This window comes from Haliotis rufescens, unplaced genomic scaffold, assembly GCF_023055435.1.
Source record: "Haliotis rufescens isolate VD_foot unplaced genomic scaffold, xgHalRufe1.0.p SCAF_66, whole genome shotgun sequence".
Lineage (NCBI taxonomy): Eukaryota > Metazoa > Mollusca > Gastropoda > Lepetellida > Haliotidae > Haliotis > Haliotis rufescens.
Window position 1 is genome coordinate 467,325 of NW_025964357.1, and position 22,631 is coordinate 489,955.

Consider the following 22,631-nt stretch of genomic DNA (forward strand, 5'->3'; position numbering starts at 1 on the left):
CAGCAAGATATAGAAAGGTTTCAGAACCAAATCCTATCCCATGCACATCCGAAACATTTCATATGGACCACGCAATTCCTCCGTGCCCCTGGCTCATTCTTATCTTTGACACTTCAGTAAAAGGTCGTCAAATCGAGTCATTAGTATTATTGATTTTCATTATCCACAGAAACACGTAATCGCCCTACTCTTGTAGTCTGTGATCAGACTGGGAATGCATCGTCTACAACAAACGTTATTGGCATGCTTCAAACTGGTAGAACTCATGGAGAGGAAGCCAAGATGTTCAATGTGTCTCTGTCTGTGATTTGCAGACTTTGAAACATGTTTCTGCGGACACAAAATGTTAATGATCGCCCTGCAGAGAGCGCCAATCACACCCATGTTCACATTTCGGGGATATCAATTATCGAATTCGCTTTATAAAAATCCCCACTGTAATGCCCCCCAGCCTACCATTGGAAGCATCAATCTGTAAGCTAGTGTCGTAACTGTGTTTGGGGGTTAACTACTACAGTTACCTAATATATTGTCGTTCTTGCGCCGTCATGGTCAAGGAAAGGCATGAATCTATGACTCGCCTGGTCAGCCAAGGTTCATTTAAGTCACGGTGGTTTGAAGATATGCCAAAAAGGGAACAGATAGCGGAAACGCATCTTGCTTCGCGGAAAAAAAAGTATTGCATGGCACGGGCTGTCCGAATACTTGCGGAGCGAGGAGATCGGACTTGCTTGAGTTAACGTCACTTTATGCTTGAGATGTCGTCGCGATAGGACGTACATCTCTAAATTGGGTTTGATAGTTCGGCTCGATGGAACGCATGTTCGTCAATTTGGTTTGAGATGTCGTCGCGATAGGACGTACATCTGTCACTTTCATAGTTCGGCTCGATGGGACGCATGTTCGTCACTTTGGTTTGAGATGTCGTCGCGATAGGACGTATATCTGTCACTTTGGTTAATATACTCTTCAAAAAAAGAAACTTGACACTGACTTTCAAAATGTAATATAATGCGATTGTTTCAATATATAGGACACAGAAACCATAATTGAAACACTGTTTGAAGATCAATGTACACAATGTTCAAAACATTAATCGTGTCACCTAGACAGACACACGTACACGATACAGTTAATGTCACAGGGGTACAGAAAATGCCAGTATCGGTTGTGCCCACCACGTGCATCAATCACCGCTTGACACCGACGACCCATAGATGCAATCAAGTTGTCAATAACACGCTGTTGGATGTGCTGCCATTCATGCTGAAGTGCATCAAGAAGCGCCGGAAGTGTTTGGGGCGGTGGATTCCTTCTGCGAACGCGTGGATCGAACTCGTCCCATAGATGCTCAATCAGGGACAAATCTGGTGACCGGGCTGGCCAAGGTAATGTCTGGATGTTGTTGTGGTGTAAGAAGTCCAGACAAACACGTGCAATATGCGGTCGAGCGTTGTCCTGCTTGAACTGTCCGCCGTGAACGTTGACGTGAGGAAGAACGTAAGGCTGTAGGATCAAGTCTCTGTAACGCACATCTGTCAATGCACCTGCCACTTGCACGAGAGGCCTGCATGCCTAAATGCAGGATCCTGTGCTGCACGTTTTTTAAAGGCGGTTGCGTTGGGATGAAGCTGTAAATTGATCCCCAAACGCTACGTTTATGTGCTTTGCATGTGTTTTCGCGAATTATAGACAAATCTTCTTTCTGTTTGACTTATTTGGTTCTCATTTAATGTAATTATTTTAGGTATTTGGCAAAAAGGGGTTTTACATCTATGCCAAGTTTCTTTTTTTTGGAAGAGTATAGTTAATATTCCACTGCGCAACACACGGAGTGATTGGTCTATCGGCCCTTACTCCGACATTTATTCATAAGCATTCATGTGCCGGCCCATATACCCATTGAATTAACACAACACCAGGTTTATACTCGCATACTTTTATTGATGCTCCAGTCCATCCTCAGAATACAACTTCTAAACAAGACAGTGGGAAAACTGGAAAACCTGCGCACTCAGCTAGCGTTAGGGTATCCTATTAAGGTGTTCGCGTCCGACCTTTCTTTGTCACATGTGATAATATCTCAGTTTGATTCATTAAAAGTTGGATCTGACCATGAACTCGTGTGTGTCATAATCGGAAAAAACACTGAAGCCTACGTCACCAATTGAGGATCTCTCTATTGATTTTCTGGCTCACCCTGGATTCCAAAGAATCATAGAGTGTACTACCTCTATGCTGATTATTGAACTTAACGACGACAACGTGGAAACAATCCGATGATCAATGGGAAATGCAACCACATTATTGAAGCTATCCAAGGTTTAATTTGTTACTAGTGTTTACCATTCTAATGTTTTTGAGAAGCATTTAAACCTCATAACATCCTCCGCTTGTGGACAAGAGCTGCCTACAGCTCGGACGAAATTCAGATGAGATCAGGTCTGATATGTTAAAAAAAATAGCACAATCTACACAATCGAAGGAAAACAGGATCAGATATGCAATGCATGATCAGTTATCCAATGTAATCTATCTATCTATCTATCTATCTATCTATCTATCTATCTATTAACTATCTATCTATCTATCTATCTATCTATCACACCAAAAAGAAACGCGAAATCTTCAACTTCCTATTTAATATGGGAAAATGGTTGTGAAAACGGTTGGCTGCTATGGTTCCATCGTAATGGGCTTTAATTGTTTCAAAATGACCCTAACCAGAGTTAAGGGCAGTGAACTCTTAATCCACAGCGCTCAAACGCACCGACGTTGAAGTCAGTATGGGATGGATACGCACGAAATGCACGTGCTGCTTATTCCGCAAAAACTGTCCGTGAAGATGTTGTCTTTAAAAGCCACGAAAGTGTTACCGTGAATCATTCACTCATCAACGTCAGTGACAATGCCACGCCTGTCACAGATCGATCGAGAGAGAGCTATTGGGCAACTTCAAGCTGGTGAGAGTGTTCAGAGAGTTGCAAACACCTTTAACGTCCACGTTTCCACCATCTACCGTCTGCAGGAAAGATTCCAGACAACCAACAGCACCAGAGACAGGCATCGTACCGGCAGACCACGTGTGACAACACAACGTCAGGACCGTCACATTCACGGGTCACATCTGCGTGGGGTGGTCCTAGTGTCATGGTTTTGGGTGGAATAGGGTTAATTCAGAGAACTGACCTTGTAATCTTTCAGAACGTTGGAGCTGGTAGGGACAATGGTGTCACTGCTCAGCGTTACATCGATCAGGTGTTGAGGCCCATACCACGTATTGAGGTGTACCCATACTTCAGTTGACTTCAGCATGGTCACGTGGTGTTGTGTTGATGGATACAGAAGATGTCTGATGTCCAGAGAACTGACTCTTTCTTATTGCTAATGAATTGTGTTGTATCCATCATTATTATGTTTATACCGGCTGGCACAAAATACATCATGTTTCCTATACCTTCTTGATTCGCGTTTCTTTTGGTGTTCAGTATATATATATATATATATATATATATATATATATGAACCAATTCCAAGATCTTAGTAATATCCTGAAAAGTGTTAATATACCACCTTCAAAATATATACTCAGCAAGAAAGGTTCCTGTGACACCAATATTTTGCAATGTTCTATGGGTGTTCTATGGGTGACATGTCGGGTGAGCGCGCAGGCCACGACAGGACGTTGACGTTGTTGGCTGCGAGGAAGTTAGTGACAATTCTGGCTGTATGGGCTCTAGTGTTGTCATGCTGATAAATGACACCAATTGGCTGCTGTTGGAGAAATGGTAGGACAACTGGACGAAGAATGTTATCAATGTAACGCTGAGATGTCAAGTTTCACTCAACGATGACCAGCGGTGTCCTCTCCTGCCCACAGATCCCTCCCCACACCATGACCCTCCCTCCACCATATGGCACGACCTCCTGCACGCAACACGCCGCCGTTCGTTCACCCCTTCGGCGGTAAACACGTTGTCTTCCATCAGCCCTAAACATACAGAATCGACTTTCGTCAGTGAAGACAACCCTCTGCCAGTCACGTCGTTGCCAACGTCGTACAGTCCGGGCCCATCTCAATCGCAGGCGACGATGTTGCGCTGTCAATAACTGTCCTCTGTATGGTCTAAAAGCCCTGATTCCATGAGCCCTGAGTCTCCTGGCCACTGTCTGTCGACTAACCCTGTGACCTAAGGCATTTGTCGCCGATGACGTCACTGTCAGGAAGCGATTTCGGAGGTGCAAGGTACGCAAGTACCGGTCATCATGGGGCGTGGTCACCCTGGGTCTGCCTGTTCTTGGCCTGTCAGCGGTCCGCCCTGTCTGTCGGTAACGTTGCATCAAGTTGGTAACGGCAACACGGGAGCAACCGAAGGTTTGTGCAATATGGGCGTGGCTGGCTCCCATCTGTACCATACACAAGTCTCGTTCACGTTGTTCGACTGTGAGTCGTGGTATTTCTTTTGTATTTTTTTATCACTGTGGATGTGTGACTTGCCGTTGCAATCGTTTTATACCCTTACCCGCACGTGCATTTGCAGTTGTCCGTGGTGCGCGTGTTTTTCACTTTTTCGGGTGTTATCTCGCAAACATATTTTCTGCATACACTATTGTTGTATTTAGGTTATGTGTTTTAGATAGACTTCATCGAAAAATATTTTATACCTTGTCTGAAATTTATATTTTTCAGTTGGTAAAGTTTCTTTTGGACGTCAGTTTAGTAGTAAGGAATGTCAGGCTGTCTAACAATAGTTTCAACGTAAATAAAATAAATCTTTCCATATCTTGTATTTGTTTAGTGACTTGTTTAATATCGTTATGGTTTGTTTCAATACCCGTGAGAGCGGATGACATGCGTTCATTTGTTTTAGCCAATAAGGACGACTTCTGATGAACGTGCGCTTGAAAAGCACGAGAAGTACTTTTTGCATACTGTACCAGTCGTTCTACATCTTCAACTGGTGCAGTGACAAACACATAACTCGTTTTGTGCGAGGATCCTGGTGAAAAAATTTAAATGGGGAATTAACATTTTAATGTCTTTATCGACATTTTTCCAATACGCGAGAAACTCTCGTGCGGCTTGCTTTATATATCCACCTTTCACCGAGACGTTATAACAATGCAATGTGTGGGTTCCACAAAAATATTCATATTTAGACCTATTGCCTATTTCAGACAAATCGGGCAATTCATGTTGAAATACATGTATGTGAACTCATTTGTTTTGTGAAATGTCAATACGCGACGTATGTACAAATATACTGAACAACAAAAGTTCCTGTGACATTCATTAGGATTTAATGCAAAGTTATGTTTTTTACCAAATCTGAAACAATTTCGGTTTGCAACAGATAAAAGACTCCTGTAAGTGTTCAAATGGTTTAATTTGCCATACTCACTTCAGAAAATGCGTGATTTCATTTTTTTTAAAAACACATGAACATGCCAAAATGTCAATTTACAAGAATAGCGTGTGTGTCCACCTCTGGTTGCGATGCAAGCAACACATCTTCGTCTCATGGAATGGACCAGGCGTCGCACAACGTCCAATAGGATATCTGTCCATATCTGCTGGAGCATGTTTCGAAATTCCTGGCGTGTCTGGTGGAACACGTGGTTGGCGTCGAAGGCGCCAATCCATCTCATCCCACATGTGCTCGATTGGTGAGAAATCAGGGGAGCGAGCCGGCCAGGGGATGACATTAACGTTGTTTTGTTGAAGAGAATCCTGAACAAGTCGAGCAATGGGAGGCCGGGCGTTGTCATGATGAAAGGTAATGCCTGGGCCATGACGACGCAAAAACGGTAGAACAACGGGGCCGATGATCTTGTGGCGGTAGCGCTGTCCATTGAGATTTCCCTCTACCACTATCAAACGGGTCCTCTGTCTTGCTGTAATCCCACCCCATACCATAACGCTGCCGCCCCAGAACCGATCTTCTTCCATGACACAATGATTGACGTAACGTTCACCTCGACGTCGGTACACTCGAATCTGCCCATCGCTGTGGCTGAGGTGAAAACGAGACTCGTCAGTGAATAGAACTTGTCCCCACTGCATGGCCGTCCAACGTTAGACGCTGTCTGCACCACTGTTGACTTGCTTGGCGATGGTTTCCTGTCAAAATGGGACGTTTGGTGGGTCTTCTGGCGACAATCCATGCACATCTGAGGCGACGTCGTACTGTTTGTGAAGATATTCGTCGAAGTCCAGAGATGCTTCTTGCAGTCACTGTTGCTTGCTGAAATCGATTTCGTAGGTGTGTTGTTCGAATCCAGTTGTCTTGTCGATTATTGGTTACGCTTGGCCTGCCACTCCGAGGATGGTCTCTGACTGCATTCGTCTGTTGCAAACGTTGCCATAAACACCAAATGGTGTTTCTGTGGACGTTAAATTGTCTTGCAACATCACGTTGACTCGATCCTGCTTCAAGCATACCAATGGCTCGCAGACGCTCATTTTCGGACAGGCGTGGCATTTCGTTATGTTGAATAATTGCGTAATTTTGTTGTTTTTCTGAGTGGTTGTTGTCAGCACGATGCTAAACAATGCATATGGAATCCCGTTAACGCACATGTTCTATACCCATTCTTGGGTCGTGAAATGCATGGGAGAACTAATTCCGCATGCACAGAATGAACTTGGTTCTGGACATCAGCATAAATAAAACACATACTGGTCGGAGAAGACTCCTGGATTCTAGAATTCAAAGAAATACTTACATAATTATGAATATTAACTTGAAATGTATGTCTCTCCATTGATTAGTTTTTGGGCTAGACTTTGTTTTTCTATGAACACGTCATCCTTCTGCGTACAGTACAGTATGCATTCGTGTCTTTGCCCACTAGGCGACTTTCATCATGCATCAGTCTCACCTTGCCATTGGCTTTAGATTTAGCCCCTATTGCACTGGTGAACACTTTTGGCTGATCACATACCACATGGTATAATCTCCTCAATAATTTGAGCTTCCACTTTGTCGTCCTGTTCAAAGGCTGACTTGTAATTGTCAACCTCAACCCTATCCACTTGTTGACACTCCTTATATCTACATTATGGAATCCCTCTTTTATTCCTGACAAAATAAAATCTTTATCCATGTCCTCCTCGGAAAATAACTCCGACCAATTATCATAGTTCAAGTTAAAATGATCTCCGTGAATCTGTTTTTAAAATGTTAGAGGCTCCTTGTAAGCAAATGGCGCAGTTATGAGCTAGGCTGCAACTACATTCTTCGGTGTTGAAACGGCGACATCTGTCTCCCATCTGGTAGGAAAGGACCCCGAGCACCAGTAGCACCAGGTGTCGGCCTTGTTCCTCGGCCTGCCCGATTGTTCGTGTTAGGCACTATTTAGGGTTCAACTAAAAGTCATGAAGGTCCGGGAAATATGTGCCCCATTTGAAGCCCTCCTTAGACCGACTCTCCATGTACTCTCGGTCATATGCAAGGACACTTTGCCATGTGTCTTTGACAGTAAGGCGAAAACTATCAGTACAATATTTCACATATTCCTTAGTTTCTTCACTGCGCATTCTCCTCCTTCTCCCCCTTAACACAACAAAATACACAACTACAACATATTGGGATACGGTACGGTGCACTGACTGACGGCAGTTTATTCTTCAACACATATCATCAACATCGACCGCATCACGAACATCAACAGCATCATGACCATCAACCCGCCGTAACTTACATGAATATAAACTTGATGCTTCACATTTCAAACGTATATAATATTTACAGGCATCGAAGCGTCGTCATTATAATGGCTCGTCAGCGCATACTCATCAGAGTATATCCCAAATCCATACTCTCACAACTGGAGTGTTCGAGATTTCAACTATGGATACCGATCCATCCCACAACGTATTATCGTATCCAACACAACTTGCAAACAACGCATAACATCCTGACATCATATGGACAGCAGCCTCTATTGGCTGCCACTTTGGCTCCCCCTGACCTCACACTAAGCAGACCGTAGCATTTTATATCAGGTACATAAGGCTTAAAGGCTTCAATAAATAACTCCCTCAACCGAGTATAAGACATCGGTTTGTTTTCGGCTCTAAAAATATAGCCATCACTGGTCTCGGACAGATTTCTGAAAAGATAAGTTTCAGAATAAGTTTCTTCCTTTAATCCAGATTTTTCCAAGAAACATTCCATACACTTCACCGAACACATCTTTGTCCCTGTTCTACCAATAATCAACCAAGCTCCATCTCTGTATAAATCGGTCTTGGACCTTTCTATAAATACAGTCATGTGAGAATAAAAAAACAACAAATCACCATGCTTAATATTATGCAACTCAGCAGACGGCATAAAACCTGCGAATGCAAGCAAACACATAGACACAGTTCTCAAAAAATATACATTTTGGTTTTGCATTTTGCAATAAAACATTCTTTTAAGTACTATAACCGTAATAGGCTCTTTCTTCTTAACTGGTTTAACTAACTTCCGCTTGGCCGCCTCAAACAAATTTATCACGAATGTGTTGTCCGTGAGAGTGTGTAAACAAACAATAACATGAAAGTGTTGAATACTATAAAACGCTGACTGCACGGGCGAGAAAGAGCCCGACCGTTGTATAACTGACAGCAAATAAAGCGCGCAATGTAAGAGAGATAACGGTAACCCTACAGGCATACCGTTAGAAACAGCCCACTTTCTCCAAGCACGGAAACCATACTTGTACTTTCTGCACGTGGAAGTTGCTCTGGCATGGTTAAGCAGTCCCGGTATTGCTTTGGCTAACTCCATCACACTCGGCGGTTGCTCTGCTATCTCGTCACCAAACACATGATCAAAAACACCTGTAACAGGAAATTCAAAACTGAACCCGAATCGCCATCATGTTAAAATTTAAATCATAAACACCAAACAGACCATTGCTTTGTCTGCTTGGGACATATGCATCTTTGTAAATAGGCAAATAAACTATTTCCTTCACCTGTGAAACAAACTCTCCCCCAGGGCAGTACAATGGCCAAAAAGTAGCTGAATACCAAACAGGAACTATCAACGTAGCCCTGCCATGACACATGCTCAAATATCGTCATGACGTAGATACCAAATATACTGGTGGCACTATCCAATTGTTGCCTTCAGACCAACTCATGGTAAATGCATCCACTCCACGTGATCCAGGATTCCAATATCTGGAATAAAACCTAGCAACCTCGTTATTATAACACGAGGCAAATACATCTAAACTGACGTCCAAAAGAAACTTTACCAACTGAAAATATAAATTTCAGAGAAAGTATAAAAATTTTTTCGATGAAGTCCACGGACAACTGCAAATTCACGTGCGGGAAAGGGTATAAAACGATTGCAACGGCAAGTCACACATCCACAGTGATAAAAAAAACACAAAAGAAATGCCACGACTCACAGTCGAACAACGTGAACGAGACTTGTGTATGGTACAGATGGGAGCCAGCCACGCCCATATTGCACGAACCTTCGGTTGCTCCCGTGTTGCCGTTACCAACTTGATGCAACGTTACCGACAGACAGGGCGGACCGCTGACAGGCCAAGAACAGGCAGACCCAGGGTGACCACGCCCCATGATGACCGGTACTTGCGTACCTTGCACCTCCGAAATCGCTTCCTGACAGTGACGTCATCGGCGACAAATGCCTTAGGTCACAGGGTTAGTCGACAGACAGTGGCCAGGAGACTCAGGGCTCATGGAATCAGGGCTTTTAGACCATACAGAGGACAGCTATTGACAGAGCAACATCGTCGCCTGCGATTGAGATGGGCCCGGACTGTACAACGTTCGCAACGACGTGACTGGCAGGGGGTTGTCTTCACACACGAAAGTCGATTCTGTATGTCTAGGGCTGATGGAAGACAACGTGTTTACCGCCGAAGGGGTGAGGACACCGCTGGTCATCGTTGAGTGAAACTTGACGGCTCAGCGTTACATGGATAACATTCTTCGTCCAGTTGTCCTACCATTTCTCCAACAGCAGCCACGTGGTGTCATTTATCAGCATGACAACACTAGAGCCCATACAGCCAGAATTGTTACTAACTTCCTCACAGCCAACAACGTCAACGTGGCCTGCACGCTCACCCGACATGTCACCCATAGAACACCTCTGGGACTTGATGGATCGTCGTGTTCGACAACGACAACACTCTCCAGCCAACCGGCAAGAACTGATCTTTGCCCTCCAAGAAGAATGGCGTCAAATCCCACGTGACCTCATCAGACGACTGACTTTTTCTGTGCGTCGAAGAGTTTGTGCATGTATTGAGGCATTTGGTGGTCACACACGCTACTAATGACTCGTTATTGAACGTGAGCGATTGTTTATGTACTCTGCCTATTGTCCATGATTCTGAAAGCCTGAGTTTTGTACCAAACCCAACTTTCGGGGGGCTTTGCCGTCATTCTCGGTCGCGTTATGAATGTCATTTTCAGTGTTGATTATGTTGATATATTGATCTTCTGAATACACTTTACTTCATGCATGTATGTTTTGTTGTTTTTGAGCAAGAGTGGTTTCAAACTCGGGTAAAGTTTCTTTTGGACGTCAGTTTATATCATATGGACCCCATATACTCTGTAAGTGCTGAAATACAAAATCACTGATTCCCCAATCGACAGATCCTACATCCAAACCCATGCTTAACACCTGCCCCACAACTGAAGCCACTTTTCTAACCGGGACAAACCCGCTACCTTTCAATAACGGGATGATACTCTGATGTAAGTTATCAACCTTCCTACGAGGTATTGATCATTTCATACACCTCGTGTCAATTATTAAGCCTACCCATTCCATAATCTGACATGGAGTCCACAAAGATTTTTTCTCTTTTTGATACAAAACCGGACTTTATGAGATCTTGCTTGACAGCATTTCCAATAAATGCCATAGCGTCTCCGGACAAGATCCCATCATCAAGAAAAGGAACCATTCTTTAGCCTTTGTAACGCCAATACTTTACCAACTGCCGGGTAACCTTGGTGAAAACTTAACGCGCCGATGTAAGCCCAATAGCAAAACAAGAAACTTGAAATATGTCTTTTTTTTACCAGTCCCCAATGACAAACCTAAGTATTGGGTATGAAGAGTAAATATGTCAATATGGTGATAAGCCGAGTGAATATCAAACTTTACAAGCCAATCATTTTTGTCTATGTACATCATGGCTGTCCTCCAATCTCTCTTCATATTTCATCGATTGTTTAATACATACTTGTTGACCAATGACAAGTCTTATATCAGTCTCTTCTTACCTGAAGATTGGATTGACACTGACAAAGGATTAACAGATGTAGGCTATATATCACACTGCACCACTAAGCTCTTTTTGAGTAATTGATACACAGTCCCTAATACAAAATCTTGGTGCAATCTAACAGACTGGTTGTTGCCTAAGACAGTATTGGCTGGCATTGAATGAAACGGAATTTTGTATCCATTTTCTATGAAATCAGTAACGTAGTCTGAACTTCCGATTCGACGCCAAAAAGCAATGTTTTGTTTAAGCCTATCCTTCACAATGATTTATGCATGGTCCTCTTCATATTTAAAATAATCATCAGTCAGTAATATATGATTATCAATATGACCTACGTCACACTTAACTTCTGAGTCAGTTTCTTTTTTAATGGGCAGATCCTCCTCCTCGTCCTGTAGTCTGAGCGGGTTGTTGTTCTCCGGACATCAGACATTGACGTATGAAATAGCCAAATCCCCCACATGAGAAGCACGCCCCACTTGATGAGTTCCTCCGAAAGGGCTGATTGAACATGGAGAAGCTGATGACTGCCGCTGGCTCTGCAGAAAAGACAGTTGCACTAGGCGCACGACCACCACGAGGTCTATAGTACGGACTGTGCGCTGAACGCCCCATCTTCGACTTGATTTTCTTGATAGCTTTATTATCTGCTCTTGTAATTTTCTTGTAGTCTTCGGAGTCGGACGCCACATCTCGTGCAACATAATTTTCACAGTCTCACGTATTATCTCAGCAAGCTCCACTGCGTAGTCGTAATTCTTAGATTCTAAGGCAAACTTTCACTGATCTAAATTGTCCAAGGTCTCATTATTGAATGAGAGTCGTATTCTACAACCTTCTCGTTTCCACACAAATTCCTTATCAGCTTTCAACTTGGATATCTCTTTTTTCGTTTTCTCAAATTCTTCACGAAAAGCAAGTAAACCATCTTCAAATGATTGCGCTATTTCGGCTTTAGATCTTTCCAAATGACGAAGAATCTCGTCTAACTTCTCCGATATTGGCTTGTCACCGTCACTTGTCATGTTTTATATAGCTAGCCCCGACTGCACCGCACCTGAGAATGAAGTTTAATCTTCGCGCCTTAACTTATATACCCCTTACGAGACCAAATTACCTCCCTTCGTTGTGCTTTCTGACGTTAGGAGAACATAATTTCGTTCTAATTCCTCCCTCAAACGTAAGAAATTATATTTCCCATTCGTCACCATGTATCCATTTTTTCCTGGAAGCATATCCTCAATGCTAAATGCTTACTCTCTTGTCTCTCCACTGCCCGATTCTCAAGATTTCCCCATTTCCCAGTTCAAATTGCTCCTGATCATTAGTGCTATCCCATAGGAAATGTGCAATTAGCAGTGGCTTGTTAATTTGCTTGACATGTCAGCTCGTAATGGTAGGCGAAGTGTGTGTCAGCATACTTTGTAAAGTACCAGTAATGGAAAAACAATCTGATCACGTGGGGATGGAGACTGTGCTTGGACCCCTGTTGAAACCTGTTCTAGTTGTTTTCTTGTTTATCTTTGCCCTTTAGGCTACAATCTCTTGGGTAAAGTCGCCTTTTTTGCTTCTGGTCTAAGCAAATGCATTTGCGCTTCCAGATCACGACATTCTTCCTCAAGAATAGTCAAAGTTTCTACCACTGTATAACCTGAGTTGTCTCCTTCGCACTTTCGACTTTAGACGGTTGTTCCCCTCTCTCAGCCGGTAAGATTTCTTTCATCCTACTTCCTGTTGTCTTTCGCTTTGGTTTAACGTCTTTGTTATAAGTGACTTTTCTGCCAAAATGAGAGCTTTGAAAGAGAAAACAAATCAAATGTCAAAATGCTGGAGCGTATGGACATGCTAGCCGCTTTCGGCCAAAAAAAGACACCCGATAGATGTCGAGTCTTTTTTTCGGACGCACATTTTCCTAAGATCTGAAAAGTGAAAAGCAGCACTGGATCTAGCTCTGGCTATAAAATTGACGCAGATATGTAGAATACTAAATTTCCAATCTGACGTTGTAAATTTATTTACAAATATTAAACCAATTTGAAAAAAGGACACTGCTAAGTGTTGTCCGAGAATTAATTCTGCGTTGAAAAAACAGGAAATTTCTCCGCTTTTTATCGTAGACTGATAAAAGTACTGTGCGACGATTTTTTTATATTCAGCAGCTTTACAGAAACTGTGCATGAAAAAAAATACTGCATAATATCTGAACGACAAAAATGTTAATCAAATGGATTCATAAGCTTATGTATAACATTCAATACAAAATATAGCCTGCCGTAAATGACAAAACTAATTTTCCTTTATGAGGTCAAACGACTACAGAGATGTTTCAAACGTACAAAGAAAAGGGGGCATAACTTCGCTAAGTATATTGAGCTGTGGATAAGAACAATATATTTTCGTTGTACCATCTTTACGAGGAGCCAAGCTATTCCAACACAAATATCGATAATGAAACTGTATACGTTAAGGAATAAAAGAAACCCCATAAGTTACGCTGAAATCGAAGTTCATAAAAAAGGAATTAATAGCGAAACGGATGGCCCTATGTAACCTATAAATTAGTCCTTCAATTCTAACATTCTTCTCATTGTGCAAGTTTGATTTGTCTAATGTTGCACCATCATTAATGCAGCACACGCCTTCAAATGTAATGAAGTACTAAAACAATGACACCATTTTATTTGACGTCATGGCTGGTTTTATCTGGTATCAATTTTACGCAATGAAATACCAAAAAGAATATTTCAAAACAAACAAACTTATATTCAACATTGGACATGTATTTGTTCATTATAATGTGAGTATTACTCTCCATCTCGTCTCAGAAGTATACAATAAAAAATGCGAAGAAAGCTCCTTTGGTATAGAATTATCAGGATAATCGTATAAGGTTCGACCAACGGGGTACATGGCACGGTTTATATTTTATCGTACTTTTTACAATTCTTTTAAGCTCAGACGTTCATACAGTTTGACCCTCACTCCATGAAGGTTCATACTCCAATGAACTCACACAAAGTGAAATTCAATTCTTAAATGAACGTCAGTTTCGCGTGTCTGGAGGAGTGTTCACGAACATCATGCGAAAGTTAACGTAAGACATCATGACAGATTTGGAGGTGGATCAGTAATGGTGTGGTGCGGGACCACGCCTCTGCATATTGTCCATGAAAGGGTTACTGGACAGTACTGCCGAGACAACGTACTGGCACCAATAGTTTGCGCGTCATGTTGGTCCATATTTTGCCTTTCAAGGCCATAACGCTCGTGCCCACCATGCGCGTATTGCAGCTGACCATCTCAAGCAGCAAAACATCAGAAGAATGCAATGGCCAGGCTTGAGGCCTGACCTTTCCATAGAGCAAAATCTGGGACTTGATGGGGTACTGCGTTAGCCGAACTGGACCAGGCGCTGCAAGATAAGTGGACAAGACATTGGCATCGGGAGATTGATGTCACATCCTATGACCAACGTGGGAGCCTGACCCATTATTGATGAAGGTCGTCTCAAACGTTCCTTTTGACGACACAACCGCGCCTTTCTTGGTTGTTTGCACAGGTACAATACACCGCCAACTTTAGGGGGACAGTATATAATGGTATTTATGGATTAACCTATGCCATAAATGGAGTCATGTTGATAGTGTTAAACTACAATAACTCTTACGGTTACTTGTTTTGAGTTCGTTTTCCCAACAGGCAGCAACTGGCGCTCTACTAATCCAGTCAGTCCAACTATTAATATAACAGCCATTGTGCTTGATTATTATTGATAATATTTTATTTGTGTATATTTTACCTGACAAAACAGAACAGAATACATATATAATACCCCATGTTTTGATATACATAAATACATACAAAAATAGAAAATGCTCACATACCTTCAGTTTATTTGGATTTTATAGGTGTGGTGAGGTGTAATATGGTTTAAAGTCGCGTTCAAGATTATTGCACTTACATAGCCACATGCTCGCGAGCGTGCGTGCGTGCGTGTCTGCTTGTACCAGCCCGGCCAAATATCGGTTTTAGATACGATGCCACAGTTTAACATTGATACCCCTCTCGGACATAGTAAACTGACTCATACCTGACCTGACTTGTTTTATCTCCTTAATGCCGAAACAACAAGTACCATCTTTTAACATATTTTGGCATGACGCGGCCTTCAGCTCTGCAGGCAGAGGTTCTATCATCTACATCATGGAGGCGGTCGAATTTCATAGTAGTAGTGAGTGAGTGAGTGAGTTTGGTTTAACGCCGCTTTTAACAGTATTCCAGTTATATCGCGGCGTGTCAGCTTAATGTGGGAGGAAAGCCCGAAGTGATGCAGGTCTCGGACGTTTACCACTTCGGTGATGTTTACCACTTCAGTGAAACCCACGAGCACGGGTATGGTGCTGACAAACCTAGAAACATAATCGGGGCGAACCGGGATTCGAACCCACAATCATAGGTTTCTGGCGTGCCCAAGGGACGCCATTCTGCACAGCGAATCGCGGCGCCTAAGACGACTGGGCCACCCGTACCCCCTCTTGGTAGTATGTAACTGTAGTGTTTGTTCATAATGACAGAGAATGTAACGAATTACTTGTGAGGGAAATATTTGAGTTGTAGAATATATGGCGTTTGTCGCTAGCAGCGTTAGTCATTAGTGTACACATCGGAATCTGTCTCTTCATTTGGTGGAATAGGTTATTGTCGATGAGAAAAACCGTACGGTTTTTACTCGTCCTACAAATCCAATTTACAATTAATACATATGGCTATGCACAAACGCTATATATTATGTACGTATACTATCTGCGTTTGAGGTATATCACTAATATAATCCAGATTAATCATTGGAAAAATCGCATTCAGAATATTGTTTAGCCAGGGCCGGTTGTTTTGCTATTTTGATGGCTATTATTGAGATAATGCAAGTTTCAGCGGCGCATCGGGGGGCTTAGAATCGGAAATTCTTCCAAGTAAGTGCTTTCATAGTAACATATTTTATAAAAGCTGAATGTTACTAAGCCGCATACTCACTTTCATACGTTCTGTGAAAGTCGTTTGTTTATGTTGACACGGAATAACCCTTTTCTATATTTAGACATGACCTTGATCTTCTTCGAAAGAATGTGTTTGTCTTCCATCTCTACAATATTATTCACGTGAGATTCACGAGTATTAATATCATATCAACCCAGCCCACGATACTGTTAACCGAAGAAACGAATATAAGATTGTTGAACACAATTCTGTGAACCTCCATCAGGCGACGGAATCTGACGCAATTTCTCTTCTAAAGTGTTAAAATCGAGCCAAATGCCTGTTCATTTGGCAAGAGCCGATATCTGCTCTGACAGTGGATACGTAAAGTAATGCTATTCCAAAAACTTATGACAAGCCCGACTTGTTCACTTTCATATTTCACAAATTTATCTGTAAGCAAAGATTATTTATGAGCACGCTTCCGCTCCTCAATATGTAGAGGTCCTGGGCAAATACTGCAACGTGATGATATTCAATATCACTGTCTTTAATTCTTGTGTCCTCTATTTGTTGTTTTTTAGCTGGAGAAGAACGTATTGGCAATATGATTTCTAATGTCTCGTCCATCATGCCTGCAGCCATATGTGTCCACCGTTGTCTGTTCAACTTGTGGGTTGTCGTCACCTTGTAGTGACTCATTCAGTAATATGGATATATTGTGGAGGACACCACAGGCAAGGACAATCTGACACCCACGGCGTGGACTCATCCTTATCTGTTGAATAAACATGAAATGTTTGTGTCAAATATATAGATACAGAATGTCACATTAAAATGGACATTTTAGAAGCAACTTGTTTGTTTCTTTGAATTATTGATATTACTAGTAATTGGATACGTTAGTTCGGATTCTTTGAATATTATCGATGTAAAACGTAACACACAACACCATGAGTCCAAACCGTAAAGTAATGAAAAGAATCAAGATTAGATGTAGAAAAGTAAAACATTGGTCAAATTAAGTACACAAATATACTATACATATTTACCTCAGAATGAAGTACATGAAACCATCTTTTCCATGTTCTTTCTATTGTAACTCTTGTAGCACACAAGCTGTAGATGATAGATTCCCGCCCAAATCTGTACCTATCACGAAGTTCACTGTCTGTGTAGTTCATTAATGCAAAATTAACAGCTCGGAATCGCTTCTGTTGCCTCGAATTAACCTCTGGAACCATGAAAGCAGCGCTAGGCCTAACCTAATCTGTGAAGATCCGCGTTAGGATTGGTCTTCAGCAACCCATGTGTGTAGTAAGAGGTGACTAACAGGATCAGGTGGTCAGGCTCGTTTTGTTTGTTGTTGTTTAACGCCGCACTCAGCAATATTTCAGCTATATGAAGGCGGTCTGTAAATAATCGAGTCTGGTCCAGACAATTCAGTGATTGACGCAGTTGGGAAACAATGACATGTATCGGGACCACCCGATCCCGTCAGTCGCCTCTTACGACAAGCAGTCTACGACCTCTTCAAATCTGGCTCTTACATCCCAAGTAGGTATAACCGATATTTGCTTTTACTGCATGTAATTTATTTATGCCCACTTTTGCATTAGATCTCTGATGTAACATCTAATAACAGGTTTATAATCACTAAAGGGTATAAGAGGTGGTGTCACAGATTTGTTGATTGCTGCATCAAGCATAAGCCATTGTGTTAGATGTTAACACGAAGTTTTTTATTGCCTGAAGACAGGATAGAGAGTCTGACAAAAATAATGAACTCCTTATATTCTAGAGCAGTTAATATGGCCTTTGATTCACCTGTAAAAATTAGAGAGTCATCTGGTAATCTAGTTGATATATACTCTTCAAAAAAAGAAACTTGACATAGATGTAAAACCACTTTTTGCCAAATATCTAAAATAATTACATTAAATGAGAACCAAATAAGTCAAACAGAAAGATGATGTGTCTATAATTCGCGAAAACACATGCAAAGCACATAAACGTAGCGTTTGGGGATCAATTTTACAGCTTCATCCAAACGCAACCGCCTTTAAAAAACGTGCAGCACAGGATCCTGCATTAAGGCATGCAGGCCCCCCCTGCTGATTGGGTATAAAAATCCACATCAACGGCTGTTCATACAGTCCTTATAACGGCAGTAGAGGCGGTGACAGAATGCCAAGACTGAATGCAGCTCAACGGAACAACGCTATTGGGAGATTACAAGCTGGAGCAACTCAGCAAGAAGTGGCCAGGCACTTTGGCGTATCCAGACAGACAATCTCCGCACTGTTGACCCGATACAACCACACCAACAGAGTTGACGACAGACCAAGGGTGACAACCCAAGCACAAGATCGATACATCCGGCTGCGACACCTCCGAGACCGCACTACCACAGCCAGGTCTACAACCACACAGATCCCTGGGGTACGCAGAATATCAGATCAACCGGTACGCAACAGACTGAGGGAGGCTGGACTTTTTGCACGAAGACCTATTCAACGTCATGTATTGATCCCACGTCATCTGGCGGACCGTCTGCTTTGGTGCCAACAGAGGGTTAGATGGACACGTGCAAGATGGAGAAATGTACTGTTTACTGACGAGTCCCGTTTCCTACTCACACGTGCTGATGGGCGCGCACGTGTCTACAGACGTCGGGATGAACGTTACGCCCCCAACTGTGTTCAGCAGGTTGTCCCATTTGGCGGTATGGGCCGGAATTCATCACGGTGGTAGAACGCCTCTCGTGCATGTGGCAGGTGTATTGACAGGTGTGCGTTACAGAGACTTGATCCTACAGCCTTACGTTCTTCCTCACGTCAACGTTCATGGCGGACAGTTCAAGCAGGACAACGCTCGACCGCATATTGCACGTGTTTGTCTGGACTTCTTACACCACAACAACATTCAGACATTACCTTGGCCAGCCCGGTCACCAGATTTGTCCCTGATTGAGCATCTATGGAACGAGTTGGATCGACGCGTTCGCAGAAGAAATCCACCGCCCCAAACACTTCCGGCGCTTCTTGATGCACTTCAGCATGAATGGCAGCACATCCAACAGCGTGTTATTGACAACTTGATTGCATCTATGGATCGTCGGTGTCAAGCAGTGATTGATGCACGTGGTGGGCACAACCGATACTGACATTTACTGTACCCCTGTGACATTAACTGTATCGTGTACGTGTGTCTGTCTAGGTGACACGATTAATGTTTTGAACATTGTGTACATTGATCTTCAAACAGTGTTTCAATTATGGTTTCTGTGTCCTATTTTGAAACAATCGCATTATATTACATTTTGAAAGTCAGTGTCAAGTTGTTGTTTTGTGAAGAGTATACCGGGAGTCAGTATTCAACGTTGGATACATACCCGGTCTCAATTTTCAACAGACCAGGGTCAATTTTCAACAGTTGAAAAGTGACCCTGTCAGCTTACCAAGTCGTTAAATAGTGACCCGGGCCTCGCGTTGAAAAGTGACTCCGTTGAATTATGACTTCTAGTGTAAATAAAAAGATCTAATCTTATAATCGATGAAATCTTTGTTAGTGTTTTTGTCTAGGTGTTTCTGAGTGCGTATCTGTAAGCTTGCATCAGTTGTTTTACGTACATGTATGTTTTTTTGAGTGCGGTAGAGAGAAGGGTGGGGGCGTTTCATGTTTTATTAAAACGGGAATAATCTCGATATTCAAGATTGACTGGACATAACTATAGATCTATACACCCACTATTAGTACCAATAAAAAAAATTAATAGATCACAAGTCATATATAGATAACATAACAAACGTCATTCTTAAACATGCTTTTACAGCAAACATAAATATTTCTGGTCAAAATGTGGGTTGGATTAAATAAAACATACTTTTAAAACCGTAAACACAAAATAATGTAATGAATCCACTGTAAATAAACTTCAGATCAAATGTAAAAAATCACGCAATTATTAAGGGATTCCTATTTATCTAACAGCAAGTTAAAAACACACAATTTGGTCAAGTCATCTGTCAATATTGAGAATTATCTTACATATTGTACAAACAAAGGTCATAAGTCACTTTCCTCAAAACTTCTTTAAGTAATCACGAACTAAAAATTGAAAAATTGGTAGATATACAAAACACCAACCCCATTGGAACGTCTCTGTGATGAAACATGCGACGTCTCAGAAGATGAGCAACCTTACACACTGTCTTGTATAAAATACAACCAAGAAAGAGAATCACAAATAATCCTAAATCATGATAAAGAATTTGGTGCTCTCTGTTAAAAGGAACAGTACTTACTAATTTTAACAACAGTTATCCAGAAACAACTTCCAAGATCTGTTTTCATATCAACAATTACAAACAAATTCCTTGTATGTACAACATTACCATAGTTTTGCTCAATTCTCATATTGTTTCCATATCATTATAATACACTTGTTTTGAAATAAAATTGTTATTGTAATTTGAGTGTAATATTGCCACTGTTTCTTCATGGAATGTTCCGCAATACATATCTCATCTAAAATATCCTTGTTGTATGATAGTTTCTTACAGTCGTTTACAGGGGCAAGGTCGCCTAAGAGGAGGAGGAGGAGGGTTTTTTTTGTTATGGTTGGTTTTACATTACTTTCCTTGATCTCGAAACTAGGTAATAATAATACGGACCACTCCAACAGTCAGGGACGTCAATTCCGCGTTGCATAGTTCGTTGTAATGCTGCAATAGCCTCAGATTTGTTCTTAAACCAGTGCAGGCTGTGTTAAGATCGTCTCCGATTCGTCAGGTGGGTAGGCCGCTATTGACTTTACTCATCCACGGACATTGTTGACTGTTGCTCTGGCACTTCATACAGCTGTATCGAGACGAGATGGTTGATCTCTCATTCAGTGCTAGGACTGTGACAGTGTGCGTGACTTCGTTCTCTTTTTTATAGGAGAGGCACTGAAACCCTGATTCCTGATTGGTCCAAAACCCAAGCTTCTGAATGGTCAGATTTTCAATCCTGTTTTTTCCTCGGTTGTGCGTGTCGATCCACATCCTAAAGACAACCCATATTTTTTTCAACTTTTTTAATTCCCCTGCTCACATGAACAAACAAACATCTGTGTTGACCATGTATGCTTTGGGGTAAAAGGGGTCTTCCTGCTGCCATCCCAGTCTGGCAAAGTCATCTCTGGCAAGGGTGCCCTGGTAGATGGCATGAAGTTGGACGTCATCAGCCATGATGGCTTCTAAATCCAAGGTGCTCAACCCGAGTGGTTCTTCCATGGTCCCTTGTAGGAGGGGAATAAGTGCTCTTTTTATACCATCATAGCATTACGGAAACGATCTATTTCCAGAACATTTTCGCATTCCTCATAGCAGGTGAGGGTGACCAGGTTCTCAAGAGCTTGTCCAAACTGGATTTCCAAACCCAACTTGCCAGTGTGTCGAGGATAGTTGATACCTTCATCAGCGCCATCATTGAGCAAAATCCTTGAGAGACACCTCACAGGTCTCAGGTCGCCACAGCTGCCCAGTGTTTCGGAACAGATTCATGTAGATTTGTTTCAAATGGGCACTGTTGTTGCTGAAGTCGCTTTTCATTTCCGTGCCATGGACTTCCTGGCCATTGAGTTTCGGCTTCATCATGGTGACATGGTAGTGTTTGAAGTTGTATGGATTCTTCTCTTTGCTTCCTACATAGGCACTATTGTCCACCAGTCCCAGGACCACTCGTTTTGGTAATTGGCCACCGATGAGCTGATCATTGTGAAAGTCTCTACCACCTATGGGGATGTCATGGGCTGTCACTCGTACACGGGAAAGGGGATACTTGGCAGTCACCCCTGCGTTCAGACAGGACACATGTGTTTCTTCGACAGCAGAATCAATGTTGAGTTGACGAACATAAAATTCGGCTTTGGTCAGGGCTATTTTGTAGACACCATCAGCAGCACACATGAAGAAGAACTCATCGGGACTTTGTAGCAATTCCAGTTTCATAGGGACAACATCCAACAGATAGCGTTCTTGAAGAAACAGGTCAGAGTGTAGACGTCCTGTCAGTTCCACTTCTTTGGTGGGCACGATAAGATTACGCCGAGTTCTAACGCCCGTGTTTCTTGCATCAGCATTTGCATCAGGATTGAAGGCGTCCATTTTACCAGCATCATCGGCATACCATCCAGGACATCAAAGGTGAGATGTTTTGGACATCAAAGGTGAGATGTTTTGGCTCCTGCACCATAACTCAAAGGGTTTCCAAGTAGGCTCTGTAAGGTTAAGTGCCAATGGAAGGTGTGATCTCCAACTGATTGTGTCCCACTTGCAGCCGCGAAACAGGGAATGCATTGACTGTCGATACAGGGTTATCCGCTAGAA

At 42.3% G+C, this 22,631-nt stretch overlaps 1 protein-coding gene across 1 annotated transcript; it reads right to left on the reverse strand.

Annotated features, from left to right (window-relative positions):
• Positions 1 to 21,728: 21,728 nt before the first annotated feature.
• LOC124118966 (uncharacterized protein F54H12.2-like) lies at positions 21,729 to 22,409 on the reverse strand. Its single transcript, XM_046481308.2, has one exon. The coding sequence runs from the start codon at positions 22,407 to 22,409 to the stop codon at positions 21,729 to 21,731; it is 681 nt and encodes a 226-aa protein (XP_046337264.2).
• Positions 22,410 to 22,631: the final 222 nt, after the last annotated feature.

Bases quoted from the DNA above. Each gene is read 5' to 3' on its own strand.
- LOC124118966 (XM_046481308.2), bottom strand. From the start codon at position 22,409: ATGGACGCCTTCAATCCTGATGCAAATGCTGATGCAAGAAACACGGGC.